The sequence below is a fragment of the Prunus avium genome, chromosome 1, assembly GCF_965620075.1.
Source record: "Prunus avium chromosome 1, drPruAviu1.hap1.1, whole genome shotgun sequence".
In the NCBI taxonomy this organism is placed as follows: domain Eukaryota; kingdom Viridiplantae; phylum Streptophyta; class Magnoliopsida; order Rosales; family Rosaceae; genus Prunus; species Prunus avium.
In genome coordinates, this window is record NC_142284.1 from 11,071,018 (window position 1) to 11,093,968 (window position 22,951).

A 22,951-nucleotide genomic window follows, 5' to 3' on the forward strand; every position below is an offset into this window, starting at 1 on the left:
GTATGGATTTACGAATCCTTTTTGTATCATAATGTGTTTATTGTAATGTGAGTAGTATAGATATGAGTATATATTAAGTTGGGTAAATGGTGTATGTTGCAGGTCAAAAATGGAATCTGGGTTTGAGCTTTGTTTTCCTGAATCAGAGGTGTATTCGGCGAGGGTGAATAATCTATGTGTGCCGAGTACAGTACTCAGTAATTTTGTGTTGAAGTTTAGTAATGAACAAATGAGAAGATTTAGAGAGACCTGCTTTGGGCACTTGATGGAGCTGGATAAAATTTCATTTAGTGGTCAAATGGTGCATGGTCTGGCCCTTCGGCGCGTGGCTGGACTTGGTGTGAAGGACATACACGGGCTTAGCTATGCAATAGGGTCCAATGTGGTGCAGTTCACTGCAAAAGTATTTTGTCTAATTAGTGGTCTGAAATTTGGAGTAGAGCCTCACATAACGGCTGAGGATGAAGGTGTAAATCGGCTACTTGATGCTCATATTAGCAATAAGAACCACATTACATTACAAGACATAGAAAAAGCATTCTTAAGCGCCAAATTTGGAAGTGAGGACGTGTTCAAATTGGGAATGCTATGCTTTATAGAGTTTGTGATATTGGGGAAAGCCCCCAATGTTAGGATAAACGAGGAGTATTTACACTTGGTACATAATATGTTGGAATTAAACAACTTTCCGTGGGGTTCGATATCATTTGAGCAGCTCCAGGATTCTTTGTTGTTTAGTCCTGGAAAAAGAGAGAGTGATGAGAATGATGATGGGAAAGAGAAACGACAGAGAAAAGGAAAAGAAGAGGTGAAAAGGAAGAAGAAGTTGGAGGATAAGAAGCATAAAAGAATTAACAGACCGGCGTGGACTATAAAGGGATTGAGCTTTGCTTTCCAAGTAATGTTTAATTCATAATTTCTGCTTTGTAAAGTTGAGTTCATAATTTCTGTTTTGTAAAGTCATGTTCATAAACAATTATTGACTTTGAAATTAACTTGGAGCAGGTTTGGGCGTATGAATTGATTCCTGAATTGGAAATGGCGCCTCTGAGATATTGTAAGAGGAAGGACAAAACTGAATTAGTTCCTCGTATTTGCCGGTGGGAATCTACTGATAAAACCCCTGAGTTTAGAAAGTTGAATGCGTATATTTTTCAAAGCAAACAGGTATTCAGTAAATAATATGTTTATTTCATGACTCAAGTTGTTTAAGTGTATTGTATATGACATGTGAACTGTGTTTTTGTGACAGCATGTTTCGTTACGCCTCCTACGACCAAGTGCACTCGAGCTGAGGCAAAAGTACTGGACTTGGGGAACTAATTTTCATGAAGAGGATGCACCTAGTATGGGTCCTCGAGTATCTACGGACCTTGCTGAAGTAAGCTGTCTTGTGCAGCGATTGGGGGATGAGATTGAAATTTTGCATCGTGAAAAGAGTGAGCAATGGGCAAATTTTGTAGATTTCAAGAACGCAACCAATCATGGGATGGAAGTTATGAGGTTAGAATTGACTGCATTGAGAAAAATGATAGGTCATGGAGGTGGAACTGTGGTTGTGCCATCAGTTGTAAAGGTGAAACGAGTGCAAAGGGAAGAGAGTGTATGTGAGGCACAGGTTGAAGACAGTGAAATGAAAGATGAAAAGCTGGATGACGAAGAGGAGAGAGAGGATGAAGATGATAAGGGTGGAGAGAAGGTACATGCTGTAGAAAATGACAAGGGAGACGTGGAATACATAACCCCAGAGATTAACTGGGATGATCCTGCATTGGTTTGTGTGACCCTTGTTAACTTTCTTAAAAACCCTTGTCGAAAATGGAAAGTGGCAATGGAAGAGGGTGATGCCAATGATGATAATAATCTTGATGATGATGTAGTTGTGCGTAAGGTCCAAAAAAAGCAGGGTCGAGCACAGAGTTCAATTGTTGAGCCTGCCATGAAGCGGCCAAAGTCTGTGGAATGCAAAACTCCTTGGCAAAGGCAGGAGATTCCGAATATTGGGGAGGAGACAGTTGGTCTTACTTTTGACCCCCTGAGGCCAGTTCGTCGTGGTTTGCTTCTAGAGACAGCGAAATTCTTCTGGGAATGGGGACAAAAAGAAAAGTAGGTTCTCCCTACTTTGGTACTTATTGGAATTCAAATGACTGTATTATGAGAACTTATTGAGTTGTTGGTGAATCTGATTTATTTTTCTGGTAAGGAACTTGGTGAAACTGATTTGATTTTAATATTTGGTGACACCTGCAGTACGCATGTGAGATTATGTGGAAAACATGGTGTGGACACTTCGCATGACTTCTTCATTCGCCTTTTGACCAAGGATGGTTGGTTGAATGACACAGTAAGTATAGAGCAACTGAAACATAATATTTGTTTGGGTGGTAAAATGACATTAGTCAAAGTATAAGAAGTAAATAATGTTATAGATTAAAATAAATTTCATAAAAGATTGCAGATAAATACATAGAAACTTCATTGTTGTTGTATTAATGTTGTTTTATGGTGTGCCCAAATAACTGCTGTTATACGATTTATTGGGGTAATATTGGAAATTTGTTGGTGTAGAACATCGACATGGGATTGTATTTGCTAAGGGTACGGCAGACAATATATGCAAACTTGGTGCGTTCGGACTGGGCAATAGTAGATACTCTGTTCCAGGTATGTATCTTCCATAATATATTATGCATGCTAAATTGGTTCATTTGGTATCTGAACTGATGCATAACTGGTATGCCATTATGTAGACTTATGCTGCAATAGATTTGCAACATATGCGCCTTTATGGTGGAAAGGAAGATAGGACCCATAGCAATGCTTTGGTGAAAATGGTTAATGGCAAACTGCCTACGTGGGGTAAACCTTGGTCTTCCGTGAAAAAAGTTTTTATGCCGTACAATGTGAGGCAAAAGCACTGGGTGGGACTTGTTTTAGATTTAACAAGTTGTGAAATTTTTGTGTACGATTCAAATATAGATTTGTTTAGGACCCACATATTGGTAAAGGCAGTGCAGCCACTTGCAAAATTGATCACTCCATTGTTAGAAGAAGCTGGGTATGTTGGTGATTTTCCTCTGCGAAAAGGTGAGTGGCCAATTCATCGTGTAATGGATTCTGCCCAACAAGTTGGAGGGTGAGTAACTTTCTACCTAACCATTTACATATGTTATTTGCGAATGTGGAATGATTCACAGTTTATTACCTATTTTCAGCGGTGACTGCGGGATGTTTGTCATCAAATACTGTGACTTTCTGAGCTGGAATGTGGAGTTGGGGAAAATTTCAAATGAGGCCATGCATTTATTCCGTCTAAAGCTTACTGTAGACTTGTTGCATGGATGCTATAATATATAGCTGTATGATTATGGCTGAATGTTTAACTGCCTTAGTTTTGAACTTGAGAGGTATTTCCAACCGTGTGAACACACATGCAACACTATTTTGTTTTGATTACGGTGATGTGAATATATTAGCAATTCACTCAGAACACTGAGTTGCATGTTGTTTAATTAGAAAGTTTTTTTTAAAACTTCAGAAGCCGAAGAAAATATGTACATATAATATTGTCACACAATAACCGTGATACAATATGAGAAAGGTGGATAAAAGGATGTTATGCCATATTGTCATACAATAACCGTGAAAGCACTTCCCAATATATGTGAAAACAAAATGTAGTAGTCGTTTGGGTTTTGCCCCTTACTAGTTGATCAGTTTACAAACAGAATATTGAAAGCGATTCCCCATGTATCCCAGTGGTGGGTTTGGGGTTGGTTTCGGTTTCTTTATCCTTAATTTCGGTTTCTTTGTCCTTTAATCATGAGGCTCAAGACGACAGGGTTGATTTCAACATATCTTCTTGTTGCTTTGGTTTATTTTTTTGTCCTTGCTGTTTGACTAGTTTTGTCCTCTTGGTGGTTTTTTGTCCTCTTGTTGCTTTGGTTTAACCACATATAGTATTAGCATTAACTTGGTTTTTGCCACATATAATATTAGCATTTTGAAGACGGCACATGCATAATATCATTTAGTACCCATCCCAAGTTATTATTTGTTGATAGCATAAAAACATACCCATCCCAAGTAATTATTTAGTACCTAAATTCCTCAACAGAGGAATGCTATTTAGTACCTTCTCTCGGTTGCCACTCTCTTTATTTTTTTATTTATTCTTTTCTCTCTCTGTCTCTCTTTTTCTTCTCCTTCTCACATCCGTAGCCTCGTCCTCCTCTGTTTTTTCCCTTGTTTTATCATCTGGGTAGCTCTAGTTTTTAGTTTTTAGTTTTCTTATTCATTCATTACTGGTTTTGGGTTCAAATTTGCTTTTTATTTTTCGTGACCCCTCTTTGTTATGCTCATGTTCATAACCATGACAGCACTTCCCAGTCGCTTGGGTTTTATCCCTTACTGGTTGATCATTTTACAAACAGAATATTGAAACCAAAAGATTCCTATTACAATATGGAAACTTTAAAAGATATTCATATTACAAGGAAGTCAAAACAGTGATTACATTTTCATGAAATTCACAGCTAAATTCACAATGGATACAACTAACATCACTACAAACATATCTTGAATGGCTTTCAGTATTTGGATTATATCAGCAGATGTTTTCAGTTCCTTGGCATTAGGCATAGCGGTAGGCTGCTGAAGGTGAGATTCACTTGGCATGTTGGCTGTAGTCACCCATTCATATCCACTACACCTAGTAGCTCCCTACAAAATAACCGAATATAATACATTACAATTTTTAGATTGGGAAGAAAATTTTTGTGGAAACTAAACACTTACATATGAGGTGAAGCACTTCCAATATGGCTTGCCCAGATTCCTTTCGGATTTGGAAATGAACATGACCATCTCAGCACTGCAGTGTGGACACCTCTTTCGTTGAGTGTTGGCTGAGGAAGTCGACATTGCATAAAATGAAATGCGTGGATGTCTTGACTATATTCATAGAACACTGAGCAAATAAAATAAAATAAAATTTATTTTTAAACATAAACAAAATGAGAATACAAAATAGGACAACGTGTGCCCTCGAAAAGGAAACTTGTCATTGGGTGATGGTGCACGTGTTCATTGACTGGTAAACATGAAAGAGAATCCGTACGTATCTCAGTGGTGGGTTTGGAGTTGGTTTCGGTTTCTTTATCCTTTAAGCGTGATACTCAAGATGACAGGTTTGATCAACATATTGTTGCTTTGGTATTTTTCCTGTTTCATGTTGTTTGATTGGTTTTGTCCTGTTTGTGGTTCTTTGACCTCTCTTTGGTCTTTACTTATGAATGTTCATTTGTACACACACAAAAAAAGGAAAATATCTCTTCACAAACATAATCGCAAGAGGCAAATACATTACCTTGGTTTTTGAACGCAGCATGCATAATATCATTTTAATACCAAGCCCAAGTTATTGTTTGTTGATAGCACTCATCTCAAGTTATTCTTTAGTACCCTAATTCCTGACCAAAGGAATGCTATTCAGAATCCCATTACTTGGTAGACATGTGGATACACAAACGATTGTTGTCTCTCTGTCTCTCCCTTCTCTCAATTGTTGTCTCTCTTATGCTATTTTTCATAAGTGGCCAGCTTTGGTTTTGGTTAATTTCATGTTATAATAGCTAACAATATAGTCCGTATACTTTTATTTCAATTTCCTAAATAGACGGTATTCAAATCAAGACCCTATTTCCTTTTAGTCTTAAATATTGCCATACATCTAAACTACCAACTCCTTATAATGATCCAATGAAAAAGAAATAGTTTAATGATCCTAAACCCTAAACCCTAACTCTTAACCCCAAACCCCTACAACCTAAACCCTAAACCCTAACTCTTAACCCCAAACCCCTACAACCTAAACCCTAAACCCTAACTCTTAACCCCAAACCCCTAAACCCTAAACCCTAACTCTTAACCCCAAACCTCTAAAACCTAACCCCTTTAATACCAAACCTATACCCTAACTCTTAACCCCAAACCTCTAAACCCTAACCCCTACAACCTCGGATATATACCCTAACTCTTAACCCCAAACCTCTAAACCCTAACCCCTACAACCTAAAACCTAAACCCTAACTCTTAACCCCAAACCTCTAAAACCTAAATAAATTTTGAAGTACAATTTGGGGGACAACCATAAATGTGAATTATGCAAAGCAATTGATAACATAACCACAATTGTGTAAACCCTAAGCTATTGTTTGAACCATGACATAAGGACGGGATCGAAATTTGATGACAATGACGAGATTTGAAGTATGTGATCGAAGGAAATGTCGTACCAATCCCGACAAATAGAGTTTGGGCATTTTTTTTAATTATGATCGATTTTTGAATAAGTTCTAAGTAAAATGAAATAATTCATTGCATAGGAAAAATACAATAACACAACAATATATACGTACTTGTCACAACAATACATACATCGTATTCCCAGTCTAATTGGTAAATAATAATTAGAAACTCTCTTTTTAAAATACTTCCCCCAAGGCATCGTAAAGTTATCAGAAACAGTGATTTAATCCCTTAGGAGTTGAAACAACATCGGGGTTGGCCCTCCACTTAACACCCAGCCGAAGTGGATATACAATATAATTAGCTTTGGTTGGAAACTACATATAATATTGAGCATTCAACATAGAGGGGAACAAAAAAAATAAATAGCAGCAAAATCGAGAAAATGTTATTTGGATTTGTCTGAATGAGTGAGTTTTAAATATATATAAAATTGAGCATGGTCCAGTCGTACATAAATATCATACTAATATTTATATTTTGTAGTTGTTGTTGTACTACAAAACCCTTACCCTGCATGCATGTGTTCTTGGTTTTGGAATAGGAACTTCTCCATTGACAACGTTGGGCAAACCTTTGCAATGTTGACGAGTTCATGAAATAATCTGCATACACCATCTATACTGTAAAGTTGTTATGATTAGTCCTTCATATAGTAGCAAGTTACAAGAATGCAGTGATGGAGGATAACGGTGCAATGGTGTAATTAAACAAAAGTTTGATCGTCAGAACAATCCGTATATATAACATACGGATATGACGCCTTTTTTCATGTGTATCCACCTCATTCAAAGGCTACCATACATACGTAGATTAGGCATAGATTGGGATATATACACCTTAAATAAATGTACCATATATCTAATTAAGATGTTGAAGGAGATTGAGTGGATGAAGTAGTTTATAATATTCGACAAATCTGAAAGAGATCCATATCCATCAGTAGTAATAGGACGTTCATTTTGGCGGGAAAAAAGTGACGACTGAGGATATTTATACCCCCTCCCACAGCAAGCAATTACTACAAAATTCCCAACACTGATAATGTCTTCTTCACTACCAAAGTTCCCATAATACTTATAAATACTCCACCACAAAAATGTACGGAAGCATTGTCACGAAGGAAGAATGAAGCTGAAGATGATGTTCAACGTGTTGCCAAGTGCCAGCGTTTATCTTATGACATTGAGGATGCAACTGGTATCGGGCAATCTAGGTATGAGGCGTTGATGCTGGCCATCAAACGCCAACAGCTACGTCTAAATTGGCATCAAGAAACCTTGACATCGGAGAAAAAAAAAGCGAAATTCTACCTAGGCACCGTAAAAACACTGAAAGTAAGGGTTAGGCTTGCGAAAGAGAATGGTTTTAAAAAGTTTTGTGCTTCCAATGAGGCAATACAGATGAGGGAAGCTGAAGCACGTAAAGGTTTTGATCTATTCCGCAAGTATGCAAAAAGGGTTGTGCCGGAGTATAATTGGGATGCCATTACCATGAACTAAATCCAAAATTGTAATATGTTTTGCTTTATTTTAATATCTTTGTTTTGCAATGTACAAATGGTTGGTTTGGAGTCATTATAGAGTCGTACGTGTGTCAGTGATGTCAGATCTGAATATGGTTTTAGTTGTATAATGTGTATGATAATGTTAACTACCCATGTCTAAATATATCATTGCCCCTTTCTGAATGGGGTTATTAACAGGAGGGGATGCTTCTCAGAAAGGAAAATTATAGTTGCTTTCATCTTACAAAATGAGTGACGTTTGGTAAAATTGTAATTAAGCTCACAAAATTTCAATTAATATAGGGTCAAATGGTAAAACAACACTTACACTAGACCGGGGGGACAGGAAGTGTAGTTAAAAAAAAATTACTCTTATATGTTTTCATGTTTAAGTTCGGTGTCGTGTCTCCATTCGCTTTGGGTCTCTCAAAATCTTGGGAACATGAGATTTACAATATGGCTATTTATAATTGTAATCAACAAGCTTAAAAACAGAGACTTTGTGTGCAGAAAACTCTTCGTTTCCATTTTGAATATCCATGGCTAGTTCGAGTGGACATGCGACCGAGTGGGACTCTGATGGGTCCTTGGAGTATGTCCCCAAATTTCCAAAGTCTCCTCCACCACCACTTCCATTTCCAACTTCCTCAGCAAGCGAGGGGGACTCCGATGATCCCGCTGTGGAAATAAATGATATAAACAACAAATTGGCCCACAATTCCTCAATGGTCCATTATTGGACAGAAAAGTGTGTCAGAGCTGAGCGAAAGTTAGCTTATGTGACTAGGCAAGTTAACAAGGCTCATTACAGAAGAGAGAAGCACAGACTTCGAGCTCAAAGAAGAAAGTGGTTAGCTGAGGATTTGCAGATGACAGAGGAGGATGTCATGTTTGAAACCACAACCATCCACAAAGGAGGCAACATGCATCGTCAGGCCATGCATGTGGCTTTCAAAGAAGGTTTCGAAAAATTTAGACGCATCGCTGCTGATGCCCACAAAGATATTGACTGGGACGTCATAACAGTATCTGCTGCCCAAGAATTCACCTATGGCGGTGTGGACCCAACCCAACACAGCCACCAACCAAGTGGTGAATACACATCTTTAACAGCGAATGAGAATGCATGAGAGTGATCTCTTTATGAATCCTTGATTAAATGTATTCAGTCGTTTTTCTATTCAGTACTTTTCTACTAATACGAATGGGGGTATCCTGGGGTCATGCTTTTGTACTGCTGAATTTTTTGTTCATGTCTTGGAAAAGGTGTTATGTGCATTTCCAAGGGGTTGGCCTCCTAAATTTTGAACATTCACTTTCATAAAACTTCTGCAGAAAAATGTTGCATGCAAAATATTTCACCCCAACATGAACATCACCTTTTTGGAGTTTATTGAAATAAAATGGCTTGGCTTCCACGCACATAATGTCAGAAATCAATAAATCTATGATATCATTAGTGATAATGTGTTGAGAAAAAATGGCTCAATTAAAAAGATACAAAAATAAAGACTAGCGACCGGTCGCAGGTTATGAGCGACCGGTCGGTTTCAGGCAGATTGCAAAGTCTGAATTGGTTTTCAACTCTGTGCCAAAGCGACCGGTCGCAATGTATCCGCGACCGGTCGTAAGGTATCCGCGACCGGTCGCAAGGTATCCGCGACCGGTCGCCCAGAACTTGCTGTTTCAGTTTCTACGCGTTTTCAAGTCTTCCTTTGTGTGCTATCACTTTCTATCGACTTGGAAGGATTTTTCTGATCAATTCTGAGATATTAGAAGGTGGCAAGCAGCTGGAAAGTTGGGGAGAACACTTTGGCAAATTGATGACTTGCTTCAATGAGTGAATACTCTCTTGGTTTAAGAGATATATGGCAGCTAAATTATTGTCTAAAGTGCCTCACCGACGCTGCAACAAGAGGTGAGAAAACTAGTTGCAGAAACAAAAGAGTTGGTGGAAACAAAAAATGTCTTGTAGTCCAGTTGTCAAGATATCTTCTTGTGTTTGATAATAAATAAAAAAATTTCTTCTGAGATATCTTCTAGTCTAGTTGTAAAGATGAAACTCATTTAACAATTAAAAGCTGGCTACCAAACAAATAGAGGTGGCAGCCATCACTTATTGGATGAACATAATTCGATCATGTAGGCTTTGGTGCTTCCAGCTATCATTTGGATTGCTGGCCTTGATATTTTCAGATTGTTCCATACAGAGTGAGAGTTATGAAGAGGAAAATAAAGTAGAACAAATTTATTGGGAATTTCACAAGGGGCATCAAAAGGGTTTGAGCTTCGTGAGAGAAAAGTGCGCTAAGTGAGAGTACAGTATCAAAGCACTTGTGTGTGCCATAAATCCGTTGAAACATCAATTCTGAGAGACCGATCGCAAGCATTGAGATACCGATCGCAAGCATTGAGATACCGATCAGATAAGTGTCATAAATACTTGCCGAGCATTCACAGGAAACGTATATACGTATCACTACATACTCAAACTCAGGGTTCGCAAAAAAAAACCAATCAGACATGAACCGATTACATAAGTGTCACAAAAGCTTCCCGTACAATAAAAACCAACGCCAATAGGTATCATTAAATACTCAAACGCTGGGTCCGTGCATTAAATCAAACTCCTGCATAAATGCCTGGGTCATACTTGGCTGAGTTCCTTCACTGTTCTGCGCACTCTGATTAGGCTGCATATTCTCAGGAACTGGAGCAGCAATATCGGCGTCAGGACATGAAGAACTGCAATTCAAAATTCATACATAATTACAATCATTACAAGTAAATATATTGAAGTAATATATACGTTATATTTGCTTACAGGCTAGTAAGTCTTGGACATTTCCTTCTATTGTGATCACTCTTCCTGCACTCAGTGCACCGACGTTTATATCGTCCTGCTAGCTTCTCATGTTGTCATTTAAATCTTTTTGGACGACCTTTTGATTTAACTCGATTAGGATCTTTTATTCTCACTTGGGCAGAACTACCTTCCTCATCTTCATTGGGTTCTTCAACATCAGCGGTTGATGAAACTAAGCTAGTAAGCTTCCCACGAATGTCGTCAAATGTTTTTTGCAGTAGGTCAACACCTTCAACAGACAACAACGCCGAATCAATCAAATCAGCTGTAACTTTGCATAATGTCGATTTCTTAACCAAAATACAACCATCAACGCTATCCTTAACTTCTTTTCCATCCTTATCAAAAACTACACCTAACTTTACACTTTTCATCCATCTTTCCAATATATACTTCTCTGGTAAATACGCAACCTGCTTCATTCGTAAAAATGATATGATATGTCGGCACGGAATACCACGAAATTCAAATCCCCGACAGCTACAACAAGCTAGATCGATATCTTTATTATGCACAAGCTCTTTTATCCGTGTAACCCCCGGTTGTACCCTCTCAATTACTTTGTACGTGCAATGAGTCTCATATTCCTTTACAACTTCAAAGAAGCATAAAAGGCTTTCAAAGTCCTCTCGCTCAAAGATGTCAAGAATCCCTCTTGTGTAAATGCCTCCCATTTGAAGTTGCATTGGTGTGAGAAATGGAGTTGGATGTTTTTCATTTTGATCAACATGATCAGCCAATAACTCCTTATGCCTTTGTGAAGCAAGAGCTCTTTCAAAACGTACTATAAATTCCATCAACGTGTTGTTCTTGTTAATATATTGTTTGAAAAAAGAATGACAGCTTTCGGCCCGTTGACTACTTGACATCCCAGCCGAAAACACATGTTTTACATATGATGGAACCCAATTCTCCCGCAAGGCATGAATTGCGCTCAGCCACATATGCTCTTTCAGCCCATTTTTTGTAATAACTTCATCCCATTTGGCATCAAATTCTTCTCTGCTATCTATATCCCATATGCAATTGCACAGTTCTGAAAAACACTCTCTAATGCCCACTTTCTCTATCAATTTATTCATTATATGCCATATGCAATATCTATGGAATGTTGTCGGGAAGCTTATCGCAATTGCCTTTGCAATAGCTGCATCTTGATCTGTAATGATCATTTTGGGTGCCCCATGTGGCATGACTTTCTTAAATTCCTCAAACAACCAAACAAATGCTTCTGTGGTTTCACTTGTTAGGAAAGCACAACCAAACAATATTGTTTGACGATGGTTATTAACACCTAACAAAGGCGCAAATACCATGCCATAACGGTTGGTGTTGAACGTCGTATCAAATACCACCACATCTCCAAAAATCCCATAAGCTCTTCTTGACCTTGCATCTGCCCAAAAAACATTACCCATCCTTCCTTCCGAATCTAACTTCATCTTGAAATAAAATGATTCATTTTTTTCTTGCTCTCCCAAAAAATGCTCTTTAAGAAGATCTGCATCATGGCCAGTAACCTCTGCTCGCATGTCCCTTCGGTAATTATAGACATCTTTCCTTAAAAACCCAATATTTTCTAATCCCCCTGCTAGCACCTCAACAAGGCTTACTTGTTGATGTACTGGGATGTTAACTTCGGAAAGATGTGCATTATACACCTTTGTAGAATCTGTAAGTTTACGGTGAGATCTCAACAAATGGACTTTATCGTATGCTGTCATTTCATGGTTGTGTTCCTCCTTGAACTTTACAACAGTGTACTTATTCTTTTCATATGGCTTCAAAACTGCAAGTTTAGCCATGCAACCAGTTCGAACACATCCTCGCCTTCTTTTCTTCCGACCAACCTTGCTCTCCGTATGCCCTTGTTTAGAACATACAAATTCTTTCCTTACTACCTCCCCTGTGACTCTTGAAGTTTTGGTTGTATAACACCGAACGCCAAATCCTGCTTTTTTTGCATACACATTATACATTTTTAACACATCCTCAAGGGAATCAAATTCAAGTCCCACTTGTGGTTTGAACTCCACACTTACTTCCGGAGTCACCTCCAATTCAGACTCCATTTCAGAATTCTTTCAATTTAATCCTGGATATCACATAAACATCATAATAATGTCGGCATATGCTCCCAACCAACATTCAAATATATATTAACTACATAATTATATGCATAATAAATATAAACATGCGGTTATATTTTCACGAAACACAGTTATGAACTTGTCATGTATGGCAAATGAAACCTAAACACAAATTCTTGCTAGCATAGTTTATTCTTAATATGTGAAAAACATTTGTGAACCTCTGCTGTATGGCAAATGATACCTTCCAGATAGACTCTTTTTAGCATAGTTTATTCTTAATCTGTGAAAACCATTTTTCAACTTGTGATGTATTGCAAATCAATCAATTAACACAGCTTTTTGCTAACATAGTTTATTCTTAATCTGTGAAAGAGTTCTGAACTACTGATGTGTGGTATTCTTCTGAATTGATTGTACTAATCAACAATACTATAGTCTCTTCGTAATCTGTTTTTTCTGGTCAATCTTAATCAGTTCAAACACCGTGCTACCCCCCTCCCCCCCCCCTTAGGAAGCCTTTCTCAGTCTTTAGTGAAACAATGAAACAACTAACATTCAAAGTAGTGTAACTATTCAACCAAAACAAAAGTTGCGTAACTAATGGCCATATACTTGGTCAAATACTCAATTTCCCAAATATAGAATATCTCTTACCTTAGAATTCGGAGCTTCCTGTAGAAATATGACAATGGAGCAACAATCTAGCTCGATTTCAACCCCAAATATTTCTGGATTCCTCAAATATCACAATGGAGCAACAACCCAGCTTGTACAAATATGGATTCCAACTCAGAGATTTTAAAACCAACAGTATAGAACCAGAGCCAAGTGCTCATTTTGTGGTCTCCAATCATCAAGTAATGAACTCAAGGAAAAAAATATTACACGGGTAGATGAAACTTGCTTGGTATGGTATGGTATGAATCACCAAACTAGACAAATGAAAAGAGAGAAATGAATTACAGAGGTAGATGAAACTTGCTTTGTAGGTATGAATGACCAAACAAGAAAAGAGAATTAGAGGGGTAGACCATAGGGAGGGAGGGAGGAGAATATCAAACCAGAAGAGGAAAAAAAAATTGTGTTCTTCAACAGAGCTTCTGTTTTTGGAGAGAGTGAGGAGAGAGCATGCGCAAGAAGAAAAAAAGAAAGAGAATTACAGCGGTAGATCGTAGGGATGGAGGGAAGAGAATACCAAACCAGAAAAGAAATTGTGTTCTTCAAGAGAGTATTGTTTTTGGAGGGAGGGATATTTTTGGAGGGAGAGAGGAGAGAGCATGCGCATAACAGGGAGTGTTCCAGTGCAATATTTACAGCTAGAATTGCTTTTCAGAGAACCGTTGGATTATATCCAACGGTGTTCTCATATTAAGTCCTCATTTAGAGGTTCTTGCTAGAGCCTTGCCCTTTATTAACTGCAGCAGAATAATTGTTGTAATTTTATCACGATAGAAAGACAAGGCCCCAAGGAAGGCACTAGTGGACACTGATGGTTCTGGGGAACAATTTGGCTTTTAGCCAAAAAACGAAAGAAGCCCTTGCTGCCTGGTGCCTGGTGGGTCTACCCACGTTGAATCCGATCCCCTCCCCATCACTCTAAAATGTCGAGGCCTTTTCGTGTAACATGTTGCAGATTTTATTTTCCATAAAACTCATGGATTACGTTATTAACATAGAAAAAGGAATTCAAATTTAATATTTTCCATTTGGCATCTCCCCTTAGACAGCTTTACACTCCACCCAATATGTCAAATACCAAACATCAAATTTAAATTTGATGGTTGATGTGGCAATTTGACATCTTACACAGCTTTACACTCCACCCGATATGTCAAATTAAATTATTATTTTATTATATTTTAGTGTTGATTTATTTTTAATTAAAAAGAATAGAAAAGAAAAAATAATAAAATATTCATTTGACAACTTGCTTTTGGGATGTCAAAAATAATATCTCAATCTTCAGCCTTCATTCTACATCAGCTTTGACACATCGGTTGGAGTGTGTGAGATGTTATTTCTAGCTGTTAAATGTCTATGTGGCACTTTTGACATATCGGTTGAAGATGCTCTTAGAGCATCTCCAAGGGAGATGTCAAATACCAAACATCAAATTTAAATTTGATGGCTGATGTGGCAATTTGATATCTTACACAGCTTTACACTCCACCTGATATGTCAAATTAAATTATTATTTTATTACATTTTAGTGTTGATTTATTTTTAATTAAAAAGAATAGAAAAGAAAAAATAATAAAATATTCATTTGACATCTTGCTTTTGGGATGTCAAAAATAACATCTCAATCTTCAACCTTCATTCCACATCAGCTTTGACACGTCGGTTGAAGTGTGTGAGATGTTATTTCTAGCTGATAAATGTCTATGTGACACTTTTGACATATCGGTTGGAGATGCTCTTAGGGAAAAAACCTCAACTCATGTAATCTTCTATTCAAATATTGCCGCATGTCAAATTTTTTATTTTTTTTAACAATTGGATTCATCAATTCAATTGTATAAAATAAAATTAGAAAAACAAAATTTCTAAAAGAAAATAATGAGAATAATATGTCTAGCAAACCACCACTTCTATTCCTTCTAACCCTCTACCCCAACAATAACCCATTTACAGAGCAACCGCGAAGGGCCGATCAAAGCAACCACCAATCCTCTGATCCATTCATAATTTATATCGATCTAGCTGTGATAATATATTTCCTGCCTTCCACCAAAGAATCTCAATTCAATAAAACTCATTTTAGAATGACATATTATACAAAATTCATATGAAGTCTATTTGGAGAGAAAACCCAAAATTAGCCCCTTGTTATTTTCTAATTGGTTCTTCATGTGTTAGAATTTTATAAGAACCAATTAGAAAATAACAAGTTGCTAGTTTTGGGTTTTTCACTTCAAATAGGCTCTATAAGGACTTTTGTATATTATGTCATGCTAAATGAATTTATTAGTGAAATCCTTAAATTAAAAAAAAATTAAAAATAAAATTAAAACTAAAATCTGTAAACATTTCCAATTTGATATCATCACTCTCTCTAAAAATATTTCCATCTTTGGTGGTAAAAAGTTGTTATTTTTATTTTAAAACTATTTTTCGATTTACGGTATGAGTTCTATTTGATAAATGCAAGAGACTATAAAACACTTGCTTAATTGTTGTGAAGGAAAACGTTCAAAACAAATTGGTTTGATTATACTATTAATTTAAGGTCTAAACTAGTCGAATTCGAATTTGCAGACATGAGATCACAATATTGAATGGGTGGCTTCATGAAATTCTCTTTCAAGATGGGCTGGATAAGGTGGACAAAGCTCAAATTGCATCCCCTTTGGCCTTCACTTGCTGGAATATTTGGAAGTCGCATTGTAAGGCTGTCACGGATGGCTATATTCCATCCCCAATGGTGACTGGGATTGCATCCTCTTTTGCTATCTCTGATTTTTTAGAGGTAAAAGCTCACATTGTGGCAATTAGAAGGTCTTTTGTCTCTCCCGAGCTGAGAATTGGTACTTGTTGCCCCCTTTCTGCCAGAAAATAAAAATAAAAATAAATATTGATGTAGCATGGTATGCTGAATCACAATGAGGCGGCATTGGATTAATTGCTAGAAATCATCTCGGATCTTTTATTGCAGCCAAGGCATGTCCATGTAAGGCAAATTCGGCTTTGGAATTGGAAGCTATGGCTGTTGTAGAGGCGTGTTCCTTTGCTATTGAGCATCAATTTCGCCAGGTTCAGTTCATGATGGATTGTAGAGAGGTTATTCGTGGAGTACAAGGACATATTTCGAGAGGTCGGTGGGAGTTATATCCTTTCCTCTGCAAGATTAAGGAGCAACGCTAGACTTGGTGTCCAAGAACAGCTAATGTGGTGGACGATCATAATGCGACTCTAGCAAGTGCGAGGATGAGCGTCGTAACATGTGTTATCAAATTGGGATAGGATCTCTCTGTCCCCAATTTCCATGTCCCCTTAGAGCATTTCCACCCATTTACCATGGCAAAAGACAAGGGGAGGTAAGGGTTGGTACTATCCACATGAATAGTGCCTACCATAGCAATTTTTTTGTTAGTTTTCCACTCATTGCCATGGCGACGTAAGGGCAACCACTATTCACATGAGATATGAGGAAGAGGAATTTGTATAGAGTTTTGGTGTGGGAAGTGAGGAACATAACAAGCTATTTATATATATATAATAATAAAAAACTGAAAATTTTGGTATTTTCTCAGAATTTAAAAAGTTTTTTATAAAAAATTTTCGTTGCTGACGTCATCACTGACGTCACAGCCCTCGCACCTTGGACTGTTCTTTGTCGTTTTCTAGTGCACCCGTGTCACGGTAGCGTCAACTTCCTTTCTATCCTTTCAGTTATCAGCTACAGACACTCCTCATGAAACAACCAAACATAAACCAGAGAATTGATGACGGAGATGGAGGGCATAGAGCACAGAACAGTCCAAGTCAATGGCATAAACATGCACATAGCCGAGAAAGGCCAGGGCCCACTCATCCTCTTCCTCCACGGCTTCCCCGAGCTCTGGTACTCCTGGCGCCACCAGATCACAGCCCTCGCCTCCCTCGGCTACAGAGCCGTCGCGCCGGACCTCCGCGGCTTCGGCGACACCGACGCCCCCGATTCGCCCACGAGCTACACCTGTCTCCACGTGGTCGGAGACCTCATCGCCCTCCTGGACGCCATAGCCCCCGACCAGGACAAGGTGTTCGTGGTGGGCCACGACTGGGGCGCTTACTTAGCTTGGTTACTCTGCCTGTTCCGGCCCGACCGGGTCAAAGCCTTGGTCAACCTGAGCGTGGCTTTCATGCCTAGAAACCCTCAGAGGAAGTTCATTGAATCTATGAAAGCTGTTTATGGGGATGACTATTACATGTGCAGATTTCAGGTTCAATCTCATATGTCCCCTGTTTTTTTGTTTTTATTTTTATTAAATTTTCTGACTTGTTTGTTTGGCAATTTTACTTCATATAGTTTTTTAGCTGATGCGAATTTTTCTTTTGGGGGTTTGAATTTCATGGAAATGTTCTCATGTTAGATTGCTGTGAGGGGTTACGGTAGATATACTCAGTATGAACATTTCGAAATACACCACTTGTTGGGTCATCATGACCCATTGAGTGATTCCCAACGAGTGGTATTTCGAGGATTTTGTACTGGTGAGTATGCGAATGTACCATAGAAAAATTGTGTTGCTAGATTGTGAATAAGGCACATTGCATAAATTTCAGTTCTAGCTTGTGATAGATAAACTACTCATGTTACAGGAGCCAGGAGTTATGGAAGCTGAGTTTGCCAAGCTTGGTACTGCAAGAGTTATGAAGGAATTTCTAACATATCGCAATCCTGGTCCACTTTTCCTGCCTAAAGATAAAATGTTTGGACATCCCCAAGATGCTCCAATCGTCTTGCCGAGTTGGTTGTCTGAGGATGACGTCAACTACTATGCTAGCAAATTTGAGAAGACAGGATTCACTGGGGCCTTAAACTACTACAGAAACTTGGACCTGTATGTGATTTCCTTTAAACTTAATTTACTTGAATTTCATATGCACAAACTAATTTTAGCAAGAAAGAGCTTTTCTTGTTTGTCCAATATATATTCTGAAGGTTTGCTTTGAATGCAGAACTTGGGAGCTCACTGCAGCATGGACCGAGGTTCAAGTGAAAGTTCCAGTTAAGTTCATTGTGGGAGACCAGGACCTAGTTTATAATTCTCTTGACGCCAAGGACTTCATACACAAAGGTGGGTTCAAGAAATATGTGCCGCTTCTCGAAGAGGTAGTTGTAATGGAAGGAGTCGCCCATTTTATCAACCAAGAAAAGCCTGATGAAATCAGCAAACACATTCATGACTTCATCGTTAAATTTCACTAATTAGCTGTCTATATATATTTGTTGTATGCTGCTGCTGTTTCAAACTCTCTTTTATGCATTTCTTGTGTGACTTTGAAGTGTTCTGTATTCTGAGAAGGGAATTCTTCAACAGAGGTTTTCTGGTTTCAATATTTTCATTGATGACTTTGCATTACTTACAGAAGAATATATACTAGGAGAAGTACGTAGATAGCAGCTTCTCCTGGTCTTGAGCTCCTAATCCTAGAGATTACAGCAGCAGCCTCACAGCCTCATTAATGCTATTAACAGCCACCTAGAACAGGCAACCTCATTAATGCTACTAACAGCTAACAACTTCCTCAATTTTACCCTCTTCAATTCCATTTCGGATTTCTACCGGTATTTCATTTTCAACATCTTTGGTGGATTTGTGTGTAATTTTGAACTAAATTATTTTCATTTGCTTTTATTTGGCATATTTGAAAACTTCCTAAATCGAATTATAACGTCTATATTTGATTTAAAAGTAATGATTTTTCTTTTCTTTTCCTTTGAGGTGACACAAAAGGAACGGTTTCCATGCTTTTACGAAAATAAAGCTTGTTGAATAATTTGAAATTCTCTCTTGGCGCGGGCAAAACACAATAGTCAAACCAAAACCATTAGAACAGGTTGGTTTGGTTTTCATACTAAAAAAGTGTAATTTTGAATCGGATTAATGTAGTTTAGTTTTATTTTCTTATTAGTTATTAATGGAAGTGGAAGATTCGAATTTTGGACCTCATAGAATAAAGTATCTCTAAACTAAGAGCTAGTTGATATAACCACACGTTTATATCAATCATTTGGCACAAAAAAATTAAAATCCCTAAACACTTCGAATTTGATGTCATCCCCTTCTCTCAAAATTTCTCAATCTTCAGTGATAACAAGTTTTTTTAAAATTATAGTTCGTTTTACGATATGAAGTTACATTTTGGTAAAGTGTAAGACACTGTAAAATACTTGCGTAATTGTTAAGAAGGAAAATGATCAGAACGAGGTCACTTGTGAATTTGTTTGGTTCAATTATATTAATTTGAGGTCTATCCAATTCGAAAAATAAAAAATATCAACATATCATTTTCATTTGTGCACTAGAATAAGTACTTTATGTTAATGATTGATTACATACTTCTAATATGGGCAATTATATTACATTTATTAAATGTATTGATAGTCTCTTAAATACAATTCAACCGCCGAGATTAAAAGTATATAACCAATTCTTAACTTAAATACTTATTGGAAAATTTCCTGAAACTGAAAAACCTATAATTGCCTATCCAAAAATATTTTTAGGAAAAAAGAATTTCTGTTTTTTCTTTGTTGGATTATAGTGGACACGTGCTTAACGATAGCCTCATCTACGTCGTTCACCTTTCTTTCTAGCAAGTTGTCACCTTCAAATTCCTCGCTTTCTTTCTCGGCAAACAAACACTCCTTTTGTGCCACTCTATAATTCTCTATCAATACATAAATACGACAAAATACAACCAAACACTGAGCAATCACTGATAAGTTCCACGACACAATACATTCAAATACAGAGAAAAACAGAGAGAAACAGAGAATTTCATGATGGAGGTGGACGGCATAGAGCACAGAACAGTCCAAGTCAATGGCATAAACATGCACATAGCCCAGAAAGGCCAGGGCCCACTCATCCTCTTCATCCACGGCTTCCCTGAGCTCTGGTACTCCTGGCGCCACCAGATCACAGCCCTGGCCTCCCTCGGCTATAGAGCCGTGGCGCCGGATCTCCGCGGCTTCGGCGACACGGACGCGCCCGATTCGCCCACGAGCTACACGTGTCTACACGTGGTCGGAGACCTCATCGCCCTCCTGGACGCCATAGCCCCCGACCAGGACAAGGTGTTCGTGGTGGGCCACGACTGGGGTGCGCTCATTGCTTGGTACATCTGCTTGTTCCGGCCGGATCGGGTGAAAGCCTTGGTCAACATGAGCGTGGTTTTCCCGCCTAGAAACCCTCAGAGGAAGACACTCGAATCTCTAAAAGCTGTTTATGGGGATGACTATTACATCTGCAGATTTCAGGTTCAATCTCATCCGTCCCCTGTTTTTTTTTTCTTTTCATTTTTTTATTAATATTTTATCTTTTGTTTATTATTATTTAATCTCTAAGTCAAAAGAGTTGCGACATTTTGTATTGCTGGACTCACTATTCCAAGTGATTAGTTTAAAGGGGATAATCTTGATTAGTTGAAAACGACCATGTATCTTAAGTCTTGTTTTAAAGTGGGTAGCAATCATTGTCGTTAATTACAGATTCGGCTTGTGTGAACACCTTTTGATTGCCTCATTCCTGATGTAAGCCACTCCCACCAACTCCTCCTCGCCAAGAAAATGAAGAAAATTTTACTTCATATAGTTTTTCAGTTAATGTAAAATTATCTTTTGAAGCTTGAAATTTCATGGACATGTTCTCATGTTAGATTGTTTTGAGGGGCATGGATATTTCGAAATACACCACTCGTTGAGTGATTCCCAACGAGGGGTATTTCGAGGTGTTTGTATTGTAGGAAAATCTTGTTGCTAATTGAGTGGGACATTTGGCTCATTGAGTATTTCCCAATGAGTGGTATTTCGAGGTTCTTGTACTACGTACATGGATGTACCGTAGTACAATCGTGTTCAAATTAGTGTCTAGTGTGTAAATGTTCACAAACAACATATATATTGCGTAAATTTAAATTCTGGGTTATGAAATGATAGACAAATTACTCATGTTACAGGAGCCAGGAGTGATAGAAGCTGAGTTTGCCAAGCTTGGTACTGCAAGAGTTATGAAGGAATTTCTAACATATCGCAATCCTGGTCCACTTTTCCTGCCTAAAGATAAAATGTTTGGACATCCCCCAGATGCTCCAATCGTCTTGCCGAGTTGGTTGTCGGAGGATGAAGTCAACTACTATGCCAGCAAATTTGAGAAGACAGGATTCACTGGGGGAATAAACTACTACAGAAACTTGGACCTGTATGTAATTTGCTTTAAACTTAGTTTACTTGAATTTCATATGCACAAACTAATTTTAGTTTTTCTTCTTTGATCTCCAATATCTAATGGTAATTTTTGTTTTTTTATTATTTCCCATTTCATTGCAGAAATTGGGAACTCACTGCTGCATGGACTGGGGCTCAAGTGAAAGTTCCAGTTAAGTTTATTGTGGGGGACCAGGACCTAACTTATAATTCTGTGGGCACCAAGGACTTCATACACAAAGGTGGGTTCAAGAAATATGTGCCTCTTCTGGAAGAGGTAGTTGTAATGGAAGGAGTTGCCCATTTTATCAACCAAGAAAGGCCTGATGAAATCAACAAACACATTCAAGACTTCATCGCAAAATTTCACTAATTGGCTGTCTATATAATGTATGTATTTTGTATGCTGCTGCTGCTGTTTCAAACTTTCTATTATGCATTTCTCGATCGCGTGACTTTTAAGTGCTTTTGTGTAACTTTGAAGTGTTGTGTTTTATGAGATGGTTTTATATATATATCTGATGTTCTTCTAGCCCACAACTCTCAAAAGTTTAAACAATAACTTCTTCATGCACTTCCACTACTCCCCTTCATAAACTCTGTAGAGAAATAGATAGAGTTTAGAGAAGAATAAAAGTAGAAAAGGAGAATAGCCCACGATGGGTATTCTGATTCTATTTGATCTCTTTATATGCTGTACTGTTGACTTTGAATACAAGGAATATGTACAGAAGGAAAGTAACAACGGTAATACATAAAATAGGTAGTTCCAGCCGTCGAGTGGAGAATTAAGCAATCACTCTTGATTTGCTACAGGTTGTCGTGGTTTGTGGGTAATGTCTTGCAAAGTGATTGGCTGATTGGTAGCTTTGCTAATCGTATTCTTCTGATTTATCCTCCTTGGTATAAAAGTAAAGGGCAACACAGAGGTAGTAGCAGATGGTAGCAATAGTTAAGAATGTCAAGGCTCTAAAATACTTATCCAGACGGCTCAAGTTAATTTTGTCTTCTAACCAAGTTCGTCTAAGCGCCAAAATACTAAGAGCAGTAATTAATTTTCCGATACCGATGATGAAATGGTTGGTGTGGGATCCGTAATACCTAGCCATTACTTTGTCATCAGCATCATCCACTCCATGAACGATCAAATCAGTTAATCCACCTCCCACAAGCCCTTCCATCAGTCATAAAATAGGAAGATCAAATCAGTTAATCCAACTTGAGGGGTGTTAAGAATTATCTTTGTAATATATTTGTAA

General features: G+C 37.9%; 4 protein-coding genes across 4 annotated transcripts; 3 read left to right on the top strand and 1 right to left on the bottom strand.

Moving 5' to 3' along the window:
• The first annotated feature begins 667 nt into the window (after nucleotides 1-667).
• On the top strand, nucleotides 668-3,357 carry LOC110757543 (uncharacterized). Its single transcript, XM_088245763.1, has 7 exons — nucleotides 668-898; nucleotides 1,006-1,167; nucleotides 1,253-2,106; nucleotides 2,251-2,344; nucleotides 2,569-2,664; nucleotides 2,751-3,136; nucleotides 3,216-3,357. Exons 1-7 carry the CDS (start codon nucleotides 668-670, stop codon nucleotides 3,355-3,357), a joined length of 1,965 nt encoding a protein of 654 aa, XP_088101889.1.
• Nucleotides 3,358-10,413: 7,056 nt separating this feature from the next.
• LOC148297292 (protein FAR1-RELATED SEQUENCE 5-like) lies at nucleotides 10,414-12,754 on the bottom strand. Its single transcript, XM_088245797.1, has 4 exons — nucleotides 11,576-12,754; nucleotides 10,796-11,095; nucleotides 10,681-10,685; nucleotides 10,414-10,561 (listed from the first exon to the last, which is right to left on the bottom strand). Exons 1-4 carry the CDS (start codon nucleotides 12,752-12,754, stop codon nucleotides 10,414-10,416), a joined length of 1,632 nt encoding a protein of 543 aa, XP_088101923.1.
• A 4,412-nt stretch (nucleotides 12,755-17,166) lies between these two features.
• On the top strand, nucleotides 17,167-18,843 carry LOC110750310 (epoxide hydrolase 2-like). The gene is made up of 3 exons (XM_021950605.2): nucleotides 17,167-17,700; nucleotides 18,080-18,321; nucleotides 18,440-18,843. Exons 1-3 carry the CDS (start codon nucleotides 17,221-17,223, stop codon nucleotides 18,687-18,689), a joined length of 972 nt encoding a protein of 323 aa, XP_021806297.1. The 5' UTR covers nucleotides 17,167-17,220; the 3' UTR covers nucleotides 18,690-18,843.
• Nucleotides 18,844-20,101: 1,258 nt separating this feature from the next.
• Nucleotides 20,102-22,224, top strand: LOC110750244 (epoxide hydrolase 1-like). Its single transcript, XM_021950543.2, has 3 exons — nucleotides 20,102-20,747; nucleotides 21,446-21,687; nucleotides 21,816-22,224. The coding sequence occupies exons 1-3, from the start codon at nucleotides 20,268-20,270 to the stop codon at nucleotides 22,063-22,065; spliced, it is 972 nt and encodes a 323-aa protein (XP_021806235.2). The 5' UTR covers nucleotides 20,102-20,267; the 3' UTR covers nucleotides 22,066-22,224.
• The last annotated feature ends 727 nt before the right edge of the window (nucleotides 22,225-22,951 follow it).